At 35.7% G+C, this 20,092-nt stretch overlaps 3 protein-coding genes across 3 annotated transcripts; 1 reads left to right on the plus strand and 2 right to left on the minus strand.

Moving 5' to 3' along the window:
* Window positions 1-1,972: 1,972 nt before the first annotated feature.
* On the minus strand, window positions 1,973-4,970 carry eslec (eosinophil lineage-specific marker). Its single transcript, XM_039652903.2, has 6 exons — window positions 4,816-4,970; window positions 4,658-4,739; window positions 4,145-4,239; window positions 3,791-3,931; window positions 2,358-2,469; window positions 1,973-2,170 (listed from the first exon to the last, which is right to left on the minus strand). Exons 2-6 carry the CDS (start codon window positions 4,725-4,727, stop codon window positions 2,091-2,093), a joined length of 498 nt encoding a protein of 165 aa, XP_039508837.2. The 5' UTR covers window positions 4,728-4,739; window positions 4,816-4,970; the 3' UTR covers window positions 1,973-2,090.
* Window positions 4,971-6,292: 1,322 nt separating this feature from the next.
* LOC148978765 (uncharacterized) lies at window positions 6,293-9,489 on the plus strand. Its single transcript, XM_089132502.1, has 3 exons — window positions 6,293-7,598; window positions 7,806-7,984; window positions 8,849-9,489. Exons 1-3 carry the CDS (start codon window positions 7,442-7,444, stop codon window positions 9,431-9,433), a joined length of 921 nt encoding a protein of 306 aa, XP_088988628.1. The 5' UTR covers window positions 6,293-7,441; the 3' UTR covers window positions 9,434-9,489.
* A 1,036-nt stretch (window positions 9,490-10,525) lies between these two features.
* On the minus strand, window positions 10,526-18,323 carry pdia2 (protein disulfide isomerase family A, member 2). The gene is made up of 11 exons (XM_039651444.2): window positions 17,993-18,323; window positions 16,504-16,710; window positions 16,276-16,409; window positions 15,981-16,118; window positions 14,235-14,348; window positions 13,966-14,091; window positions 13,599-13,796; window positions 13,404-13,524; window positions 11,737-11,918; window positions 11,020-11,148; window positions 10,526-10,911 (listed from the first exon to the last, which is right to left on the minus strand). Exons 1-11 carry the CDS (start codon window positions 18,252-18,254, stop codon window positions 10,846-10,848), a joined length of 1,677 nt encoding a protein of 558 aa, XP_039507378.2. The 5' UTR covers window positions 18,255-18,323; the 3' UTR covers window positions 10,526-10,845.
* Window positions 18,324-20,092: the final 1,769 nt, after the last annotated feature.

The raw sequence follows: 20,092 nt of genomic DNA on the forward strand, positions 1-20,092 counted from the left end.
TTCTTCTTCAAAAAATAATGCAAATAAAAAAAAATATTTCAATTATTATATTATTTTATTTTCAATTAATAGCCTAGAGTTTAAGATACACTGTAAAAGTCTCTCTCTCTCTCTCTCTCTCTCTCTCTCTCTCTCTCTCTCTCTCTCTCTCTCTCTCTCTCTCTCTCTCTCTCTCTCTCTCTCTCTCAGTCTCTCTCTGTGTGTGTGTGTGTGTGTTATTTGTATTTCCCATTAATTTCCTAATGGCGGTCATATTTCATATTTGACCACAGAGATAATCTGGTATTATGTTTTAGCCTTTAGCAAGTGCCAAAACGTTCATACAATTGTAATGAAGTAAAAAAAAAAAAAAAAAAAAAAAAATCGTATTTTTTTTCAGTCTAAAATAACCAAATACAACCAGAGGTTTAAGGAGAAACAACTAAATTTCAACCAAAATATCAATAATATGACATTAATGTTAATATTAATTTGACAATAATATTTCTATCGAGGGTCCGAATATATTTTATGACAGCGATGTAGGCTACGATGTATGTCTCTCTCTTCTGACATGATACTTTCCACAAATATAGCTACAATTTGGTGTTCTATTAGCCAACCTATTTAATTGAATTTGTAGCCTATTCAGGCAACTTTAATAATAATAATGCATTTTAATAGTTTATTGAAATTTTTTAACCACAGTGACTGGCATGACTGGTAGATTTTAAATTATAATGGGAATTCCAAATCAAATTAAGGGGAGCATTGAGGCACTTTTGAATGCTGTCCAAGATGGAAAATATGAGTGGGACAGGCTGGTACTCTCAGTCAACACATCCCAGTGTCATTACAACTGTCGGACAAAGCACAATGCAGACGCACACTTACACAAAAACACACACCCAAGTGAATAAACAAAAAAGCCTATGATGTCACAAAAGCACACATAGTGTGTTTCTGGTTTATCATTCAGCAGACACTGATCTCAATAAGCACTGGAGTGTTAAATAACCAGGGACAAATTCTGGCCAGGACTGTTTGCTTAATTGATGTACTTTAAACCAGCCTTTACAATAATGGGTTGTTTTGCTAAAGAGGTCTAATATAAATTTATAAATATAGAAAGAAATATAGAAGACACAATACATCTTTCATGGAACTATTTGCCAATCGCTCAGAAATAAATAAAACATTTCTTTATAACACAAAATCTTACTTAGTACATTAATTTAATAGTGGTTTTATAAATGAATAAATTTGTTTTATAAATATGAAAATCAAAAATGACTTTCAATGTTTAACCTTATATAAATGTGTTTCTCTTTGTGGTTTTTATTATACTATTATGTGCATTTTTTTTAATACGATGAATAAAGTTGTTAAACATGGTAGAATAGCAGCACCCTCTGCTGGTAGATGTGATAAATACAAAATCAAGTGTTTTGTTTTGTTTTGTTTTTTTTTCATTAAAGGGATAGTTCACTTTGAAATTGGCATGTTTTATCAAGGGTATCCAAGATGTAGGTGTCTTTTTACCTCTTGTAACCACAGCCACAAAGCGCCCGCGCCCTCAGATCACTTGGACGTGGCTGTGGTTACAAGAGGTAAAAACTATATAAATACTGTTTGTTTTCTCACACAAACCGCTTGTTTCGTGTCTTAGGCCATCAATGTGTACTTACATTAACAAGTCTTTAAATCATGTTTAATTTGGACTTCTCTGTGCATGCTCTTTGAGGTGGTGACCATAGACCTCCATTATATAACTGACAGACAAGAACAATTTGACCTACAAATATCAAAATTGAAACTACTGCAGAAAACAAAGACACCACTTGGATGCCCTTGAGGTAAGCTAAAACATATCAAAAATTAATTTCAAAGTGTACCCTACTCAACTATCCCTTTAAGATTTACAAACATCTGAACTGTGTAGATGCCCCGTGTCTGATTCATAGCAACAAAGAAAGAAAGGTGCACATTTGTAGTTTAAATTTTATTTTTGCAATGATGGATATTAAAATTCAAAGTATGTCTGTTGCATCAGATTTAAAGACTTACAGAGATAAACAGACATGAGATATTAGTATCAATCAAATTTAGGATTAAAACTCAATTCTAGCCAATCTGTAACAGATGAAGGGGAGGAGAGTTCCACAGTCTGCATCATTCCAGCGATTCTCATCTGTGGAATTTCAAAGTGATATTCAGAATTAGGCTATAGAGCTATGAGCAGGAATCTTTAAACATAAATGTGTAATAAAACATGCAAGGTTTGAATCCACCTATGGAACAGCTTATGATTCATTCTAAATAAACAATTTGGGTCAAATACTGTAGGTTTAATATATGGACAGCAGTTGAAATATTACCTCCATATCCCATCTCCGCACATCTTTCTCTACCTGCATCATTATTTGGCTCGCCAGTATGCCAGTCGTTGTACTCAAACTTTGATCCGTCACTCCAAAACCAGATAAACTCCTGAAAAAGGTAGGCTATTAACTTCATTGAAAGCATGTGTTTCCATTTCCACTTGATTATACTCCCTCCTTTAAAACTTTACCACTGGCGCATTCTCATCCCAAGGCGTCATCTAACTGACAATTTTGACCATGCTTCAATATCTGACTCTTTAGGCACCCTTTAGCGTCAGTTAGTTGACGCGATCCTAGGGCGCCATCTAATTGACGCTAAAGGTAAAGCGTCAGTTAGATGACGCAGGTAGGTTTAGGTCTGGGTTAAACGCGATCTTAGGGCGTCATCTTACTGATTCTAAAGGCCAATTTATACTTCTGCGTCGAGGGTACGCCGTAGTATACGGCGTTGGCTTCGCACGTAGGCGACGCCGTTGTGAGCATTTATACTTCTGCGTTCAGGTATTGGTTGCTCTGCAGTACTGCTCCGAAACGCTAGGAGGCGGCGGAGGGTTTTAATGTTCCACTGTGTTTAGATTCCTCGCGGCTAGGTTACTACAAGCAATAGCGACTGAAAGAGAGTGGATCATGTTGGAGTTGGAGCTTATTGGGGTGGAAAAACAGTTCATTTTAGTGAAATTACTAAAACTGAAAGGCAGAAATGAGAGAAGACGTCGGAGAAGATAGTACGTGTGTAAATGCGTGAGAAGGTACGTGCGGAAATGCGTATGAGGAAATACGATGCTACCAAGACGACCAATCACCGATCTTGCGGTCCGCGTCGTCGCGACGTGTAGTTACATTTTTGAAGAGGTGCGCGTCAGGCAACGCGGAAGGGTACGCGGTATGGGACGCGTCTGTGCGTATGGTACGCCGTACCTACTGCGCGCACCCTACGCAGAAGTATAAATTGGCCTTAATAAGGGTGCCTAAAGCGTCAAATATTGAAGCATGGTCAAAATGCTTCCCAAGGCGTCAGTCTGAAGATGCCTTGGGATAAGAATTGGCTGACTGGCAATGTCTAAACAAACACACAACTTTTTTAAAGTCAAAAGCCAACATTTTTTAATTTCAACATTATCATTTTTACAATAATCTGATGGTTAGAAGCCCATTTCCGCTTCATAAAAAACAAATGTAATTATGACAGTAGAAATTATGACATGCTATGAAATCTTGACGTTTTTACTCTAAAAGGCATACTCATTAGACAAATTAATTCAGTTAAATTAAAAATAATGTCATTATGTCTCTAATTTATGTCTAATTATGACTTTTTAAGTCATAATTTTAACTTTTTATGTCATAATTATGACTTACCAGAGCATGATTATTATTATTTTTCTTAGGTTGGACTGATATTTAAAGGGAAGTAAAAAAAGAATCACCTGAGGTGCATCATGAGCACCAATCCAGGTTCGGGTGAAGCCTAAGCCTTTGGAATTTTTTTTCACAAAGGTTTTTAGTACATTGTGAGTGACTTTACTGTGGACAGATACAAGGTTCCCTCCGAGGTCAACACATTGTTGCTGTAAAGAGAAAGAGTTTTAACTGCAGTGCGAAATTAAGAAATAATTTCAAATTCACAACATTTTTAATTACTTCATTTTTAACCGGCCTGTATTTTTAGCTTTACACCAAAGTGCACAGTTAACAGTGTATGTTATTTGGTGACCCAGAAGCACTACCTAAAAAGTGTAACTTGCACTTAATCATGTACATTTCAGAAAACACAAATTAACCTCTGCTTCGGCCCATGATTTAGACTCGCTGAAATATTTAAAACATTGTGATCCAAATTTCTCCCAGCCGTCAGGGCATTTTCGGCCAATGGATCCTGGAAACGAGAGATTAGTTTTTACACTGTAAAAAAATATTTTCAAGATTTGTTATCACAAAATTTTTTCGTTTGTCAAATCAACTTAAATCATTTCTTTAGTTCAGATAACTTATTATTTTGAGTTTCTGGTGATTAAATCACCAGAAAACCTCCTCATTATCTGCAGCTTGAACAGATGCAAAAAAAACTCAAGGTCTTGTATCTGTAAAAAAAAAAAATTGCTGGTTTAACTTAAAAAATTAAGTAACCTGGTTGCCTTAAAACTTTAAATTTACTGAAATTGAAAAATTTAGTTAATACAATAAAGGAGATTGATTTAATAATCAGAAACTAAAAATATTATGTTTTCTGAACCACATAAATTATCCAAATTGATTTGACTGAAGAAAAAACAGTGTTTTTTTTTACAGTGTACCTGCGGATTCCACCTTGATGACTCCATTAACAGCCAATGCAAAAAGAAGGAACGTTGCAGAAATCCACATGTTGACAAAGTCCTATTAAAATCAACATTATTATAAATAATGTAATAAATAACACGTTTTAAAATGGAAACATATAGAAATGTCATACCAATACGGCTGTTTGTAATGCTCCGTTGTGCAATGCTCAGATCATTGCTTGAAATCCTCTGTATTTATAGGCAGTTGTTCAGTCATAAAGGTGGGATGCTTATGTTTCAACACCAATGAAAACTTCTTTCAATCCATCAGTCCTTATTAGGTGAACAAGACCTGATTCTGAACATCATTATTTATGATGATGCATTTTGTTGCAAATTCCAGTGCAATATTCTTGACAGTTACTGCTAATTGAAATAAAAAGCAAATGAACTAAAATATAGGCTACGGTAATGTGTTGGATTTCATTTGAATAGAGACGAATAGCAATTTCTCTGATCGGATGTCATAGCCATTTTGTCATGTCAGTTTTGCTAATTTGTTTTTATTGCTCGAAAAACAAGATTTGAAGATTTTTTAACATATTTTTCAAAGAAATTTTCAGATGTCTGCTTCAGTGGTATGCGTTTTGGGTTTTAGATACTGAGATATAAAAAATAATACTGTGATAATAATATAATACAGGTTGCAAAAGTAACTGAGTTTGTTGCATTGCAACAGCAGACTAAGAACCTCATACAATTGTTGGATGTCATGAGTCTTTGATATTAGAACATGAGGACGTGATTCCATCAAAGATCTCCACAACCGGTCAAGGTACAACTGTGGAAACCCAACACCAGCTGATAATTCTGTTTATGTTTAAAATGGACACATTTCTATACAGTTGCACTCGAAAGACTGAAATCTACATTGATCTATTGATGTTTTCAGACTGTGGAAAACGTTTAGAAAATGTAACACTGAGTAACGCGCGCATTACAAGTACCATGCATTGCGTAATCAGATTACTTTTTAATGTAACTAGTAAAGTAACGCATTACAGGTAAAGTGCATTATATAACCAATTAGATTTTTTATTACAAGTAACATTATGTAATCACATTACTTTTGATGTAACTGATTACATTCTAATAACACAAAAGCATTTATTTACAGTCTATATATTTACTGCAGATTAGTATTTTCAAGAATAATATTCACAGTAATAGAATGAATTGTAGCTGACATGTAGCTAATGATGCATGATGTCTAATTTAGTTGACAGATGATCAATCAGAATTTCCTCCCAATATAAAATCAATACTTGGTATAACAAAATGTGACTCCTTATTTGATGCCAAACAACTTTTGTTTTACCTGCAAGAGTCTAGGATAGAAGGAATGGATGGCTGTTGGCCATCTTGGTTTGAAGGGGAAAAGTTCCACTTGGTGCACTGCAGCTTTGGCCACTTTAGAGGTTGATGTACAACTGTGTAATCAAAATTTATGCATATACACAAGAAAATGCTTTTTGAATAGCATAGCATGAAATGGAAAACAAAGTCTATGTGCAACCTATTATTTATAATTATTTGAAAAAAGTGAAGTCCTTTTTACTGAAGAATGTTTATCAGCTTATGTGTTCAAATAAAATAATGTTAATTGTGCATTTTAAAGATTCAAATGATCAATTCAGACTTACCATTTTTATTTCAAAATGAGTGTTACAGTTGCCATGCATTGATTACAATACATTAAAAGCGGCAAGAAAAGAGGAAACTGTAAATATTAGGCAATTTGCAAAGTTAAAGAGTTCAAATGTCATGATGAATTTGTATTCCTCCCATTTATCTTTATCATCCACACCCGATGTTATAGCCACTCTCGATAAATGTGCAGTAAATGTTAAAACTATTTGCATTGCAAATGAGTGTGTGTGTAATTCCGACAATACATTAGAATAATATGCTAAGAAATACCAGTCTGCAATGTAAAGCAGCATATCGAGGTGTTTTTTACAGCTAAAATAACTGCAAGTGGAAGAAACAGGAAGTCTTGCACATCCAAGTTACAAATGGCCACGCCCACCGACTTTCAAAGTCATTTAATGTTATTACACAACAAGGAGACTGTCTGTCATCGCCGATGCCATTTCTGTCACAGTACATTTCACACAGCATTTATGCAACAAAAGACAAATGTGAGATTTATGCAACATGAGACAAATGTGTTTTATCAGATTACTGTAATTTTCTCTGCACTGGACCATTAAAACCAACTACATACCTGACTAAATTGAATAAAAATAGCTTAACATGTAGAGGTTTTTATTCATGGTCCTGATGGTCTATGATTTATTTCAACGTGTTCTCACCCCTAGGTGTCACCTTTTGACCATGCTTCAATATTCTACGCTTTTAGGCGGCCTTTAGCATCAGTTAAGCCTAGTTCACACTACGTGATTTTAAGCCCGATTTAAGCCCGATTTGCAAATCGTTGAGTCGCCGACAAGTCAGGGTGTTATCGCGTGCAAATCGCGGGCGATTAGCGGACGATTAACGCTCGCCAATCTGTTAGTGTGAAAGAGCCAACAACGCATCAAAGACAGCTCGCAGACAGCTCGCAGACAGGTCACCGAGCTCAGAAAAATATCTAGCCTGCTAGATATCTCGAGCAGTCGCGCGACTCAATCTCAGTGATGTCATGAGCTAGAGCCAATCAGAGCAAGGTATGGATCGAGATCACCGGGTAAATACGCGAAATGCGCGATTTTCAAACAAACACGTCCAATACGAGTTTGCAGAAAGATCAGCAACATGTCAAGAAAGCAATGGACTCAAGATTTAGACCAAATTTTAATCGAACTGTGGCAGGAGCATGAATGCCTTTATGATGTTGGACATGACATGTACCACAACCGCATTGAGAAAGAGAAAAGGTGGACAGAAATCACAAACGCCCTCAAACACCCAGGTGAGCAAAATGTTATTGGTTGAAATGTACATTAAATCTTACTGTAATTCTGTTTGTTGTGATATATTATATTGTGCAGTAAGAGGATATTTAGTTCAATGATTTAATTGTCATATTTAGTTTGAAACAGAGAATTAAAAAAAGAATTAGTGGGGGTACATAACTGAGAATAATTAATGAATAATGAATTTTCTTTATTAATTCTAGACTTTACTGTTGAGGACATTAAGATCAGGGCAGTATCCCTGCGAACGCAGTACTGCCGTTTGCAGAAACCCAAACCAAGTGGAAGTGGCAGTAAACCCTTGACCCCAAGGCAAAGGTGGCTTCTCAGAGCGATGGATTTCATCAAAACATTTATTGTTCACCGGCCATGTGAAACAACAGTAAGTTAAACAGTCAACAGAAGCAATAAATGTGTTTGTAATAGCATGCATTGTAACTCTCATACAACAACACACACACAACCTGCTGAGCTGCAAGCCAACTTTTGAAAAATCCAAAGAAAGGGCAAACCTAAAACTGAAACAGATACAGTTCATTGTACTAAAAGCACAAGTATGATCTCATTTGAAAGCTGACACCTGGCAGTTTATTGTAAATGCAGAATTAATTAGTCATAATGAAAAAAATGAATTATAAATAGCTTCAAAGTGTTGTAAAGTTGTTAGAAATTTATTTTTATGAAACAACTTCATGAAAATAAGATTGAAGTTGGCATTGTATCAATCTAGAAATGCACTGCAGCTAAATTAGCATGTCTGACCATGTTATATTTAAAATTTGAAGATTACAAGTCTAAAACTTTGCATTTAATTAAATGTTTCTTTCAAGATCATGTCATGTGACTTGATTTTGCTTTACACTCTAAAATGCAAACTGGTGTTTATTGTCAATGTCTAGCATCTATTCAGTCTATTGACTCTTTTGTTTTGTGTTGCAAACGAGCCTCATTCAGTGGTCAGTCTCCCCTGCATACTGCACATTCGCACTTCTCCGGCATGGTTATTGCTCAAAATATTTTATTTTGTCTGCATTATAATCACTAACGACTGGCTATTCACACTGTTTTAATCCCTCGTTTCTTTTTTAAAAAGTTCTCACTTTACACACGCTGTGTTACACATGCTACAGTAATAATTTATTCTGCTCACTTGACTCAAATCTTACACTGTGCTCAACTGGGTAATGTAAGTGTATGTTGATGAAGTATCTCTTTATTAATCCTATCACCATCTTCTCTGTTCCAGCTTGGTGCATCATTCAGTGGGCAGAGTGATGCAGAGGATATGGACCTCTCAGACCTAAGGCCTGATACACCATCTGTAGACAGCTCCCCATGTACTGCGTCCACCCCAATTCCGTCAAATCAAGAAGCCTTTCCATTGCTGGAGGAAACTGCTTCAACTGCTTCAAGTGACAGCGGTAAACAGCCACGTTTAAGCAACAATCCCCCAAAAAGAAAGAGGGTGTCCGATGATGTTTTAGAGCTGCAGAAGCTGGATTTGTTAAAACATATGGTTGCTCAAGTGGACTCACATCCACCTCGGGATACATTAACTTCTTTTGGGAACCAGGTGGCTTTGGAATTGAGGGATATTCAAAACCCTGTTCTGTTATCGCAAGTTAAAAGAAGCATAATGATTTTGATATACAACGCCCAGGAGAATGACAGAAGCGGGTCATTGTCATCACCTGGACAGCCTACCCCACATCAGCCTGTCAATTCAGGTTTATCAAGGGCCCAGTCTCATTCCCAGCATCCTTATTATGTCTCAGGTCCTGGGTATTATAGACCACTTTTGGAGACACAACCCGAACATGCCCATGAGTAGACATTCTAATGAACCTGTAAACAATTCTGGATTTGTACTAGGTGAAAAAATATTGTTATTTTTTTTTTTTATAGTAGTGCTGTACTTGGTATTTAAACTTGTTTGTATTGTGTTCCTTTTTTCTTTAATGTAAACATCCTTTTTATAAATAAAAAAACACATTCTAAAACCGGCTGGCTGTCCATTTCTGAAAGCTTTTATATTCTAAAGTGAAGTGATTAATTGACTGTTCAATGCTCAAATTGTCGCTGAATGAATTACAGAGTATCCTTCCCATTATAATATAATTAATTTAAAAAACCTAAAAAGTAAAATAAAGCAATAAAATGAAAAAAAAATATTTACAACAGGAAGACCTGTATGTACCAGTATGTACACTTTTATGGGTTATGGTGTATATCTATATATTTAACATATTTATTTTAGCTTATTGTTAGAACACGTATTGCTGAGCACAAACACAATCATCGAGAGGCTGCCTATTTAGAGAGCCGCCCTTTAAGTGCTGGGCGATACACAAAGTATCATAATTTCAGGGTTAACATACTCATAGTTTTCACGTAACCTCCTTTCTGAAACTGGCCTCAGAAAGGTGTTAGATTAATGTATATTGAGTAAAAATGGCCAGTGCTTAATCGACAATTATCACAATCACTTATTGCAACATATAGATTGCCTTTAATTGTTACATACCTGGGGCCTGTTTCAGAAAGGAGGTTAAGTGAAAACTCTGAGTATGTTAACCCTGAAATGAGGGAAACTCTGGGTTTTCCATTTCAGAATAGGAGGTTTGTCAAACCTGGGAAAGCAGGGTAAGTCAAGCCCGTTTCTGAAAAAGAGGTAACGTATATTCAGAGTTATCTCACTCCATCTCCTCTGCATCTCCATCTCCTCTCCATATAATTGATATGCTCAAGCCTTTTACCTGACTGAATTATGTTTTTATATTTCATTTTCAACTGCTGCCACGTTCTTTTAATGCCTGCAGGATTGCACCTAGATGAAAATTTAAACTAGGTTGAATGACATACTGTTCTTCAGTTTCACCTCTAATATTCTCTTTTTAATTACTGACTAGAAATTACATCTTCAATCGTAAAATTAGACTACATAACGCGATCCTACGGCGTCTTATAACTGACGCTAAAGGAAAAGCGTCAGTTAGATCTGGGGTAGGGTTACTCGCGATCATCATCTAACTGATGCTAAAGGGTGCCTAAAGCATCAGATATTGAAGCATGGTCAAAATGCACGCCTTGGGATGAGAATGGGCTGTTTATTTCTGTGGTGTGGGATCAGTTAGACATTATCAGCGTCAGTATTGTAAAACAGAGGTTAGAAATGTGAGGGATAAATGTAGAAGAACAGCTGCAGTATGGTGCAGTACAAATTATGTGATTTATGCCTTGTTTTTACAGCTCATCTTTGCTTGATACATTGGTCGACTTGGGTGACTCTTCTATTGATTCATCCAACACCTGAAAAGCAGAAGGAAACACACCAACTATATTACTCAAATATTATTATCTTTTTTTTCACCTAATATCAGGCTAAATAATCAATCCATCTGTTAGCTTTTGACTGACCTCATCTTCATCATCATCATCATCATTGTCCTCGTCCTCATCTTTGCTCTCTTCTTCTGGTAACACTCCTCCATTATCCAGGAACTTTGAGAATGTTTCCAAATCTCTATTTCCATCATAGTCAATAATCTGATTTTAAAAAGTATTTTAAAAGCATTTTTTAGTACTGCCATTCTCACTCTTACACATAATAACATAAGGAAAATAGGCCTATGATAAATTGAAACTTTAAATTTATACATAATATATATATTTTACAAAATGATTTGGACTCAAACGTACATCTGTGTACACAACACAGTTTTCAACTGAAAATGGAAAACATTTTATGCGTTTTATTCGTGTGAACGTGGATTATTTTGACAACTTTGTCAAATCTTTTCAGTTTTTAGTACATCGTTGTTGGGTAGTAACATATACGTAAGCCTATCCAATTTTTTATTTTTTTTAGAAAAATCAAAGCCATGTTCCGATCCAAATTTGAAGTTGATATCACAAAAATGGAATCCACTAAAAGGTTTTAAAATACCATTTCGATGGTTATGCAGTCCAATTTCAAAAGAGTTTTCACAGGATGAATTTTTGGTGTTTTTAATGATACCTAATTTATGATGAGAACTAAAATATGTGATAAAAGCAATAAAAATAGTGCCAAGTGTCCCACTACCAAGACACTGAAAGGTAACAGGTTTTTAGAGTGTGTGTGTTGTTGCGAACCTTCTTTTCAGTCCCAGCAGGAAAGTATTTAATGGTGGGAAATCCCTGTATAACGACATCTTCCACATCGTTTTCTGTGGCATCCATTTTTGCTATTATTATGTCCTCATGGTCTTTGTACTTCTCTCCCAATGCATCCCACACAGGAACCAGCTGCTGACAGTGACCACACCATGGAGCATCTGTGAGAATGACACAAATGATAAAGTCGGCTGAAACGGAAATTGCGATAGTCTTTTCTTCCTTGTTGTGATGTAAGCTATATCTCAGTAAAACGACGTCTCAATACTTGATTTTGTCTATGGGGATCTGTTGTGATTTTCTATTAGACATTAGAGCATTATAGATTTTAAAGATAACATTCAAATACGTTGTTGACTTAACTTAAAACAGATGTAGACATCCTTGTTTAATTTATCCGCTTTTAGTTATAGTGTTGTGGTCTACCGCATAACTTAATCGCATAACTTAATCCAGAGCAGACACTTACAGTATCTCGGTTGATATGTAGCTTGAAAGGGTAAAAAAAACACACCGTCGCCCAGCCTCTCGGAAACCTGTGTCGGAGTTGCATGTACCCCATGCACACCGTTGGACCATTTTAAACTTAAAATCACAAGAAAAAAACAAATGAAAACTGACTAACTGCAATGCAGTCCAACGGACGTGGAAGCAGAGAATGTCTGAGTGTATTGGATTGGCTGCGCACTGTGATTGGCTCATCGCATTTGAGGGCGTGGCTTAGCCATAGGTCAATTGCAGTTATTCGCGGAATTATCAACTTTACGTGGGTTGTGCCTTGGCACGGCACAGCGCGGAGGAATACAATGTTTTGAGGAGAATGTGAGACTGTCAGTAACCACGCCTGTGTGGATCCTGGCATTCGGAATCACAGATTCTTCATTTTGGGAGTATGACCAACACCGGAAAATGTCATCTGAACAAGTAAGTAACATCCACTTTTGCTCTGACCAACTAGGGGAAAAAAAGCCTTTCAGTAAATCACGCTGATTAAATCAATCAATCGCTTATGATATCACGTCAAACTGTGAAAATTATACTTTGTTCTCAAATTGTTAATGGTAACAACATCAGAATTGCTTGACTACATTCAATGCACCGATATTTATACTTGTTTTCGCATGGGTCTGTTTGCGTCTCTTTTTGAACCTCGGGTGAATCTTCAGTTGTGACCGGTTATTGTCGTTTGAACCTTTCTGGATCCGCCATCAAATTGATAAGTTTAATTATATTAAGTGCTGTGAGAAAAGGCTATAAATCTCCACCTCCAACATCCTCACGCACACTATAGCCTACTAGTCGAGACTCCTTCTTTATGTGTACAGATGTGACGTAACGACACAAAGACATGTTCAAATCTCCCACGGAAATCCACCAGTACCACTGGAATTAAAAACATTATTACAAGCTCAGCGCTTTGAATCGAGCTAAGGCAAATGGATAGTTTTGAACACTGGCTGGTTGTGTACTTGATCCAAAATTTATTTTGGATAATTTTTACCCCGCCCCCCCCCCCCCCCCCCCCAAAAGTTACATACTGCAGCTTTAAATATGCTACTTCTATATTTGAGCCTAAGAACTTACCAAATTCCCTTATGATATATTATAAAAGTAAAAAAGTTGTAAATAAAGCATAAAAAACTTACAAAATTCCACAAAGACGTTCTTAGTCTCATCAAAAGCCACTTCATTAAAGTTCTTCCCTACAAGAACTTTAACTGGATTCTTGTCCCAGTCCTCAGGAATTTCTTGAGTCTTCAAAAAGGGCTATAAAGTGTAGATTTTTTTTAGTAGGCAATTTTAGAAACTTGATAAATATTCAATAATGCTGCATTACACACCTTCACGGTACCATCCAGAACACCCTGGCAAAAGGATCTCAGCGTGTCTGTGTTGATGATTGATCCTTCCATTGCGTATGTCACCACTTTCTCAGTGTCAATCAGGCGAATAATAGGAACATCTTTTTCAGAGATACTGAAATACTTCAGCACATGCTCCGCTTTGTCATAAGTAACATCTAACAGGATGAAAAGCACCTACACACACACACACACAAACTGTGAGCATGATTTGAAATGGCTCTCTGAGAACCAAATATGAATCTTGATTCTGAAAAGAAATCATATGATGTTATGTTTAACATCACATTACAGTATATGAATGTATATTATTTATTACAATTACAATTTAGTTATGTAAACTTACTTTTTCCTTAAACTCACTGGCAACATCTCTAAAATCTTCGAGCAGTGCATTCTGGGATTCCACAGTTGTATTAATGAATAGTAGCATATGTTTACGGACCTTAGAGCTAAAAATTTGGTCAGCATTCTGCAGAAAGATAATATAAATACAAAAGAAAAAAGTAATTAAAAAAAATTAGTTTGGTAGCAAAAATAGTGATTATATCATAAATTATTTTTTTGATTCATGCACACATAGTTTATATATTTAAATGAATTTTAAAGTGTTACCTCTTCATTAAATGGAATGACAAGTTTCATACTGTTAGAATGGATGAATGAAATCAGATCCCCTTTGTCCAGCTTTTCCTCGGAGAGTGGCATGTCTGCCCGCTTTTCATCAAACTGGAACATATACAAAAAGAAGGACATGTTGGGAGATATAGTTGAACGAACAGTTGAACATAGCCAAACTAAATTAATTGAATTAATTGCGTTATTTTTATTTTTGTTACGCAAGAAAGTTATGTTTGGTTTGAACTCATGTTTTTAACAAATTGATTATTTTGGTTAAATGATTATTCATGTATAATTATAATGATTATTTTGGATTATTGGTTAGATGAATTATTCAATGACTCACTCATAACACACAAAGATTCAATTGTTTCCAGCGACTCCTGTTTTTAGCGAATCAGTTAGATTAATTATTCAATGACTCATTCATAACACAAAAAGATTCAGTTGTTTCCGTTGACTCATGTTTTTAGCAAATCGGTTAGATGAATTATTCAATGACTCACTCATAACACACACAAAGATTCAATTGTTTCCATCGACTTGTGTTTTTAGCAAATGATTATTCATGGATAATTATAATGATTATTTGGATAATTGGTTAGATGAATTATTCAATGACTCACTCATAACACACAAAAAGATTCAATTGTTTCCTTCAACTTATGTTTTTAGCGAATCAGTTAGATTAATTATTCAATTACTCATTCATAACACAAAAAGATTCAATTGTTTCCGTCGACTCATGTTTTTAGCGAATCAGTTAGATTAATTATTCAATGACTCATTCATAACACAAAAAGATTCAGTTGTTTCCGTCGACTCATGTTTTTAGCGAATCGGTTAGATGGATTGTTCAATGACTCCCTCATAACACAAAAGATTGAACTTGCTTCCATCGACCCATGTTTTTAGCAAATTGGTTAGATTAATTGTTCAAGGACTCACTCATAACACACAAAAAGATTCAATTGTTTCCATCGACTTAAGTTTTTGGCAAATCGGTTAGATGGATTATTCAATGACTCACTCATAACACACAAAAGATTCAGTTGTTTCCGTCAACTTATGTTTTTAGCGAATCGGTTAGATGAATTATTCAATGACTCACTCATAAGGCACAAAAAGATTCAATTGTTTCTGTTGACTTGTGTTTTTAGCGAATCGGTTAGATTGATTATTCAATGACTCACTCATAAGACACATAAAGATTCAATTGTTTCCGTCAACTCAGGGTTTTAGCAAATTGGTTACATGGATTATTCAATGACTCAATCATAACACACAAAAGATTAAATTGTTTCCGTCGACTCAGGGTTTAAGCAAATCGGTTCGATAGATTATTCAATGACTCGCTCATAACACACAAAAGATTCAAATGTTTCCGTTGACTCATGTTTTTAGCAAATCGGTTAGATGGATTATTCAATGACTCAATCATAACACACAAAAGATTAAATTGTTTCCGTCGACTCAGGGTTTAAGCAAATCGGTTCGATAGATTATTCAATGACTCGCTCATAACACACAAAAGATTTAAATGTTTCCGTTGACTCATGTTTTTAGCAAATCGGTTAGATGGATTATTCAATGACTCACTCATAACACACACAAAGATTCCATTGTTGCAATTAGAAAACAAATTTAAAAGTTTTGAATCACTGGGATTAATTAAAATACCCAACAATAGTAGTTTGTCTACCAATCACAAAATGTAGTGCTATAGAAGCATGGGATTACCTTCTTGAAGAGCACCAGCGAGTCACTCTTTACATTATACTTTTTGAAGATGTCTGGGTTGCTTGTAATGCCAAAGACAAAGTCCACTGCTATTAAAGTTACATCATAGAATGTCTTTGCCTTATCACCTTCCAAATCCTTGGATAGACAGAGAGAGTAAATTCAAGTACATTTAAAACAATTCTAATAAATCTGATACATCATGTGTCATGATCGTTTTTTAATACAGTATACTGCACTCTTGTTATAAGGCATTGTCAAGTCAGTTACTTTATGCAAAGAAAAGATAATTTACCTGGAAGAATCCAACCACAACCACCTCATTTGCATCCAGTAGAGCCTCTGCACTCTTCACATCATTGAGAACAGTAGCACTGGTACCTGTGTGCCTCTCCAGCCACATCGTGATTCCTTTTACAGTTCGCTTTCCTTTTCAAATCACATAATAATGTGTATAAGCTTCTTCACACTCTATAAATATAAAATCATGCACGCGAACACACTAAACAAATAAATACATTACCAGAAAAATCGGTGAAATTTTGCCTGTTGCCATCTTTGAAGAATTTAAGCATGGGAAAACCATCCACAGCAAACTCGCTGGCAAGTTCTTTCTCTTCTGAGGCATCCACTTTAGCCAGCCGTACCTCGGATGAACCGTTTTTCAGCAGTTCGGCCACTTCAGCGTAAATGGGCTCCAGTCTGCGGCAGTGACCACACCATGGAGCATCTTTTTATGTTTTGAAAGAAAGAGCAAGGTTGATATAATATATATCTACTTTCATATAAAGCACACTGGGGCTAGTTGTCACACTTGAATGTTGTTTTGAGATGTAAAAAAAGTTTTTGTTTTCTTTTGAGCGCTCTATTCATCAAAGAATTACTGTTCTACTGTATTTTTTCTCAAATAAATATGCCTATATGATACTTCTTTCAAAAACATTACAAAATCATACCGACACCAAACTTTTGAATAGTGGTAAATACTATCTATATGCTGAAATTGTTAAGTAGTATAAAATGTGAAAACTAAACAATATACTTTATGTGCAAGAATTTAAGTTGCAAATTGCATTTACATAAATGTAACAATTACCTTTCATAGTTAAAAATTGTTTCACCTTCTACTTTAAAGGAGTAGTTCACTTTAAAAAAAAACTTTTGCTGATAATTTACTCACCCCCAAGTCATCCAAGATGTTCATGTCTTTCTTTCTTCAGTCGAAAAGAAATTGAAAACATTCCAGGATTTTCTCCATATAATGGACTTCAATGGGAACCAAACGGTTCAAGGTCAAATGAGAGTTTCAGTGCCGCTTCAAAGGGCTTTAAACGACACTAGACGATGAATAAGGGTCTTATCAAGCGAAATGATCGGTCATTTAAAAAATAAATAAAAAAGTTTAAGTTTTATAAGCACAAAATGCTCGCCTTGCTCTGTTCTGTGATGAGCGTTCTTGACTCTCCTGTTTAAACTCGTTCATCAAAATGAACAAATCTTTTTTCGAGTCATGACTCGAAGGATCCTAGATAAGACCCTTATTCATCGTCTGGTGTCGTTTAAAGCCCTCTGAAGCTGCATTGAAACTCTCATTTGGACCTTGAACCGTTTGGTTCCCAATGAAGTCCATTATATGGAGAAAATCCTAAAATGTTTTAAATGTCTAAAATGTGAGTAAATTATCAGCAAAAGTTTTTTAAAAGTGAACTACTTTAACATTTTACTGCAATGACAATAGCATGTGTTGTAAAATTTGCATAAATGGCTAGTCTTTCAAGTGTGGGAGAAATAACAGGTGCGCTCTTAATAGATGATGTGTTAAACAAATATTAGCAATCTTCAAACTTTTCTTGTGCTGCTCGTGGACAGTTTAAAGGCATGCAACTAAATCTTTTTGAGTGAAAGGGACACTTTTTTCTTCTCATTTTGAACACATATTGTTTTCTTGCATTAATAAGATCACAATGACCATTTTTAAGTACATTAATGTTCATAGGGAAACTCATACTTACAAAATTCCACAAGCAAGAACTTGTTCTCACTGAGAGCTCTGTCGAAGTTGACACTATGAAGCACCAAAACGTCTTTCTCTTCTGTAATTTCATCTGTCTTTTCTTGTTTCTCTGGCTCTGCATCATTTCCAGTGCCTTCCTCAACGTTTTCTTCTCCGTTGTTTCCTTTATCTTCAACGTCGTCCTCAGTCTTTTCATCCTCTGCCCTCACACACAGGCCGCAGAGCAAGAGGGTGAACCCCAGAATGTGCAGAAGCCTCATGGTCAGTCAGTTCAGCCGACCTGTATAGTAAAAGTCCTGAAATGAGCTGTAAAATGCTGCCGTCTGTTCGTGTGGCGCTGATAAGAGAACACTGACGCTGACGAATCACTGAAAAGCCTGCGTGGTGCAAATCTACTGGTCTTACTGGCCACTTCACATGTGCCATGACACTGTGCCGTTGGAAATTAGCATTAGATTACAGGCAAATATAATAACGAATAGAGAATAATTTCAGTTAGCTTTCTTTTTCTGCTTGCTTCATCTTAACCAATTGAACAGATGAGCTAGTAGATGAAAACTGCTTTCGTTTACATTCATGTCTAACAGGGTCCACATTATATAGCCTATACTTACAGTCCAAAATCAAAATAATAAATGTCTCATGTTAAATTATTTTCATTGACAAAACAAGTGCATTCATGGAAGTTAAACGATTCCAATCAATGTGTGAACAAACCACGTGTCCATATCTGACCTTTCTGCCCACGTGCCATGTTCACCAGGAAGTAGCCCGTGTTCAGTACACGTAAGCACTCAGAGCACAGTGTTGAAGACACACATGTACTATTACTAATGATGAATATAGAGCAGACATGCACTAATGTTGCATTGTAAACACAGATAGAAGTGGGATTAGGCACTTATTAAACTTGCATTAGCACAGTACCTCATTTATTCAGCATAAGGGCCTCAAAATCAGACAGACTTTTGGTTTATTTTGTTTTGTGCATGTAGTCATATTGATCAGATTCAGATCATTATCACCAGGAAGTGTGTTGAAACCAGTTTACTACAACGCTTTGTCACTGGCATTATTCTATTGTTCGAATAATTATGAATGTGAGTGTCATTAGTAGCCTACATGGCTATTTTTTCACTTTAATTTTCATTTCACATGTCATTTTGATGTCTATATAATGTAGTTTTTATACATTTTTTTAGAATTAGATAAAAATGAGTTCATGACCCCGGTTTTACAGACAAGCCTTAAAGGAACACTCCGACTTTTTTGGACTTATTCACTCTATCCCCCAGAGTTAGATAAGTCCATAAATACCTTTTTCATCCTGGTGCATGCTGTAACTCTTTTTGACGCACTCACCACTAGCTTAGCACAAAGACTGTATGTAAATGGCTGCAACTAGCATACTAATACTAATAACTGTTAAAATAATGCAAACATTTTCCTATTTATAGTACATGTTGTGATTTGTATAGTCACAAAGTGTACAAATCAAATCACAAGGTCATATAAAACACATCCATCTTTTAACCACCATATAAAAATTAGGAACTATATTCTCAGAAGGCAGCACTGCTACTTGGGCGGAGTTATAACCGCAGCACATGAGATGCACCGTGGCAGTGCTTCGCCTTCTGAGAATATAGTTCCCAATATTTATATGGTTAAAGGATATCTGTGTCTCATGACCTTATTATTTGTAAACTCTGTGACTATACAAATCACAACATGTAAATAGGAAAATTGTGTTGTTTTGTCTCTTATTGGGATTATGCTAGCTGTAGCCATTTACATACAGTCTTTGTGCTAAGCTAGGCTAGTGGTTGGTGGGTCAGACAGAGTTACAGCACACATAGAGATGAAAAGGGTATATGGGCTTATCTAACTCTGAATAGCTAAAGACCAAAAAAGTTGGAGTGTTCCTTTAAGCTTATGTCCCAAACTAAAATGTATATTTCAGCAGCTTTATTGCAGCTTGCACTGACATCTTAAAAAGTCAGTGCCATTGTTTTGTCTCAAGATAACAAACTAGAACAAAGTAGTGAGTAGTATTTTAAACTGAAATCACAAATGTAATAGAGTTATTAAACATAGT

This window comes from Pimephales promelas, chromosome 6 (genome assembly GCF_988280905.1).
Source record: "Pimephales promelas chromosome 6, fPimPro1.hap1.1, whole genome shotgun sequence".
NCBI lineage: Eukaryota > Metazoa > Chordata > Actinopteri > Cypriniformes > Leuciscidae > Pimephales > Pimephales promelas.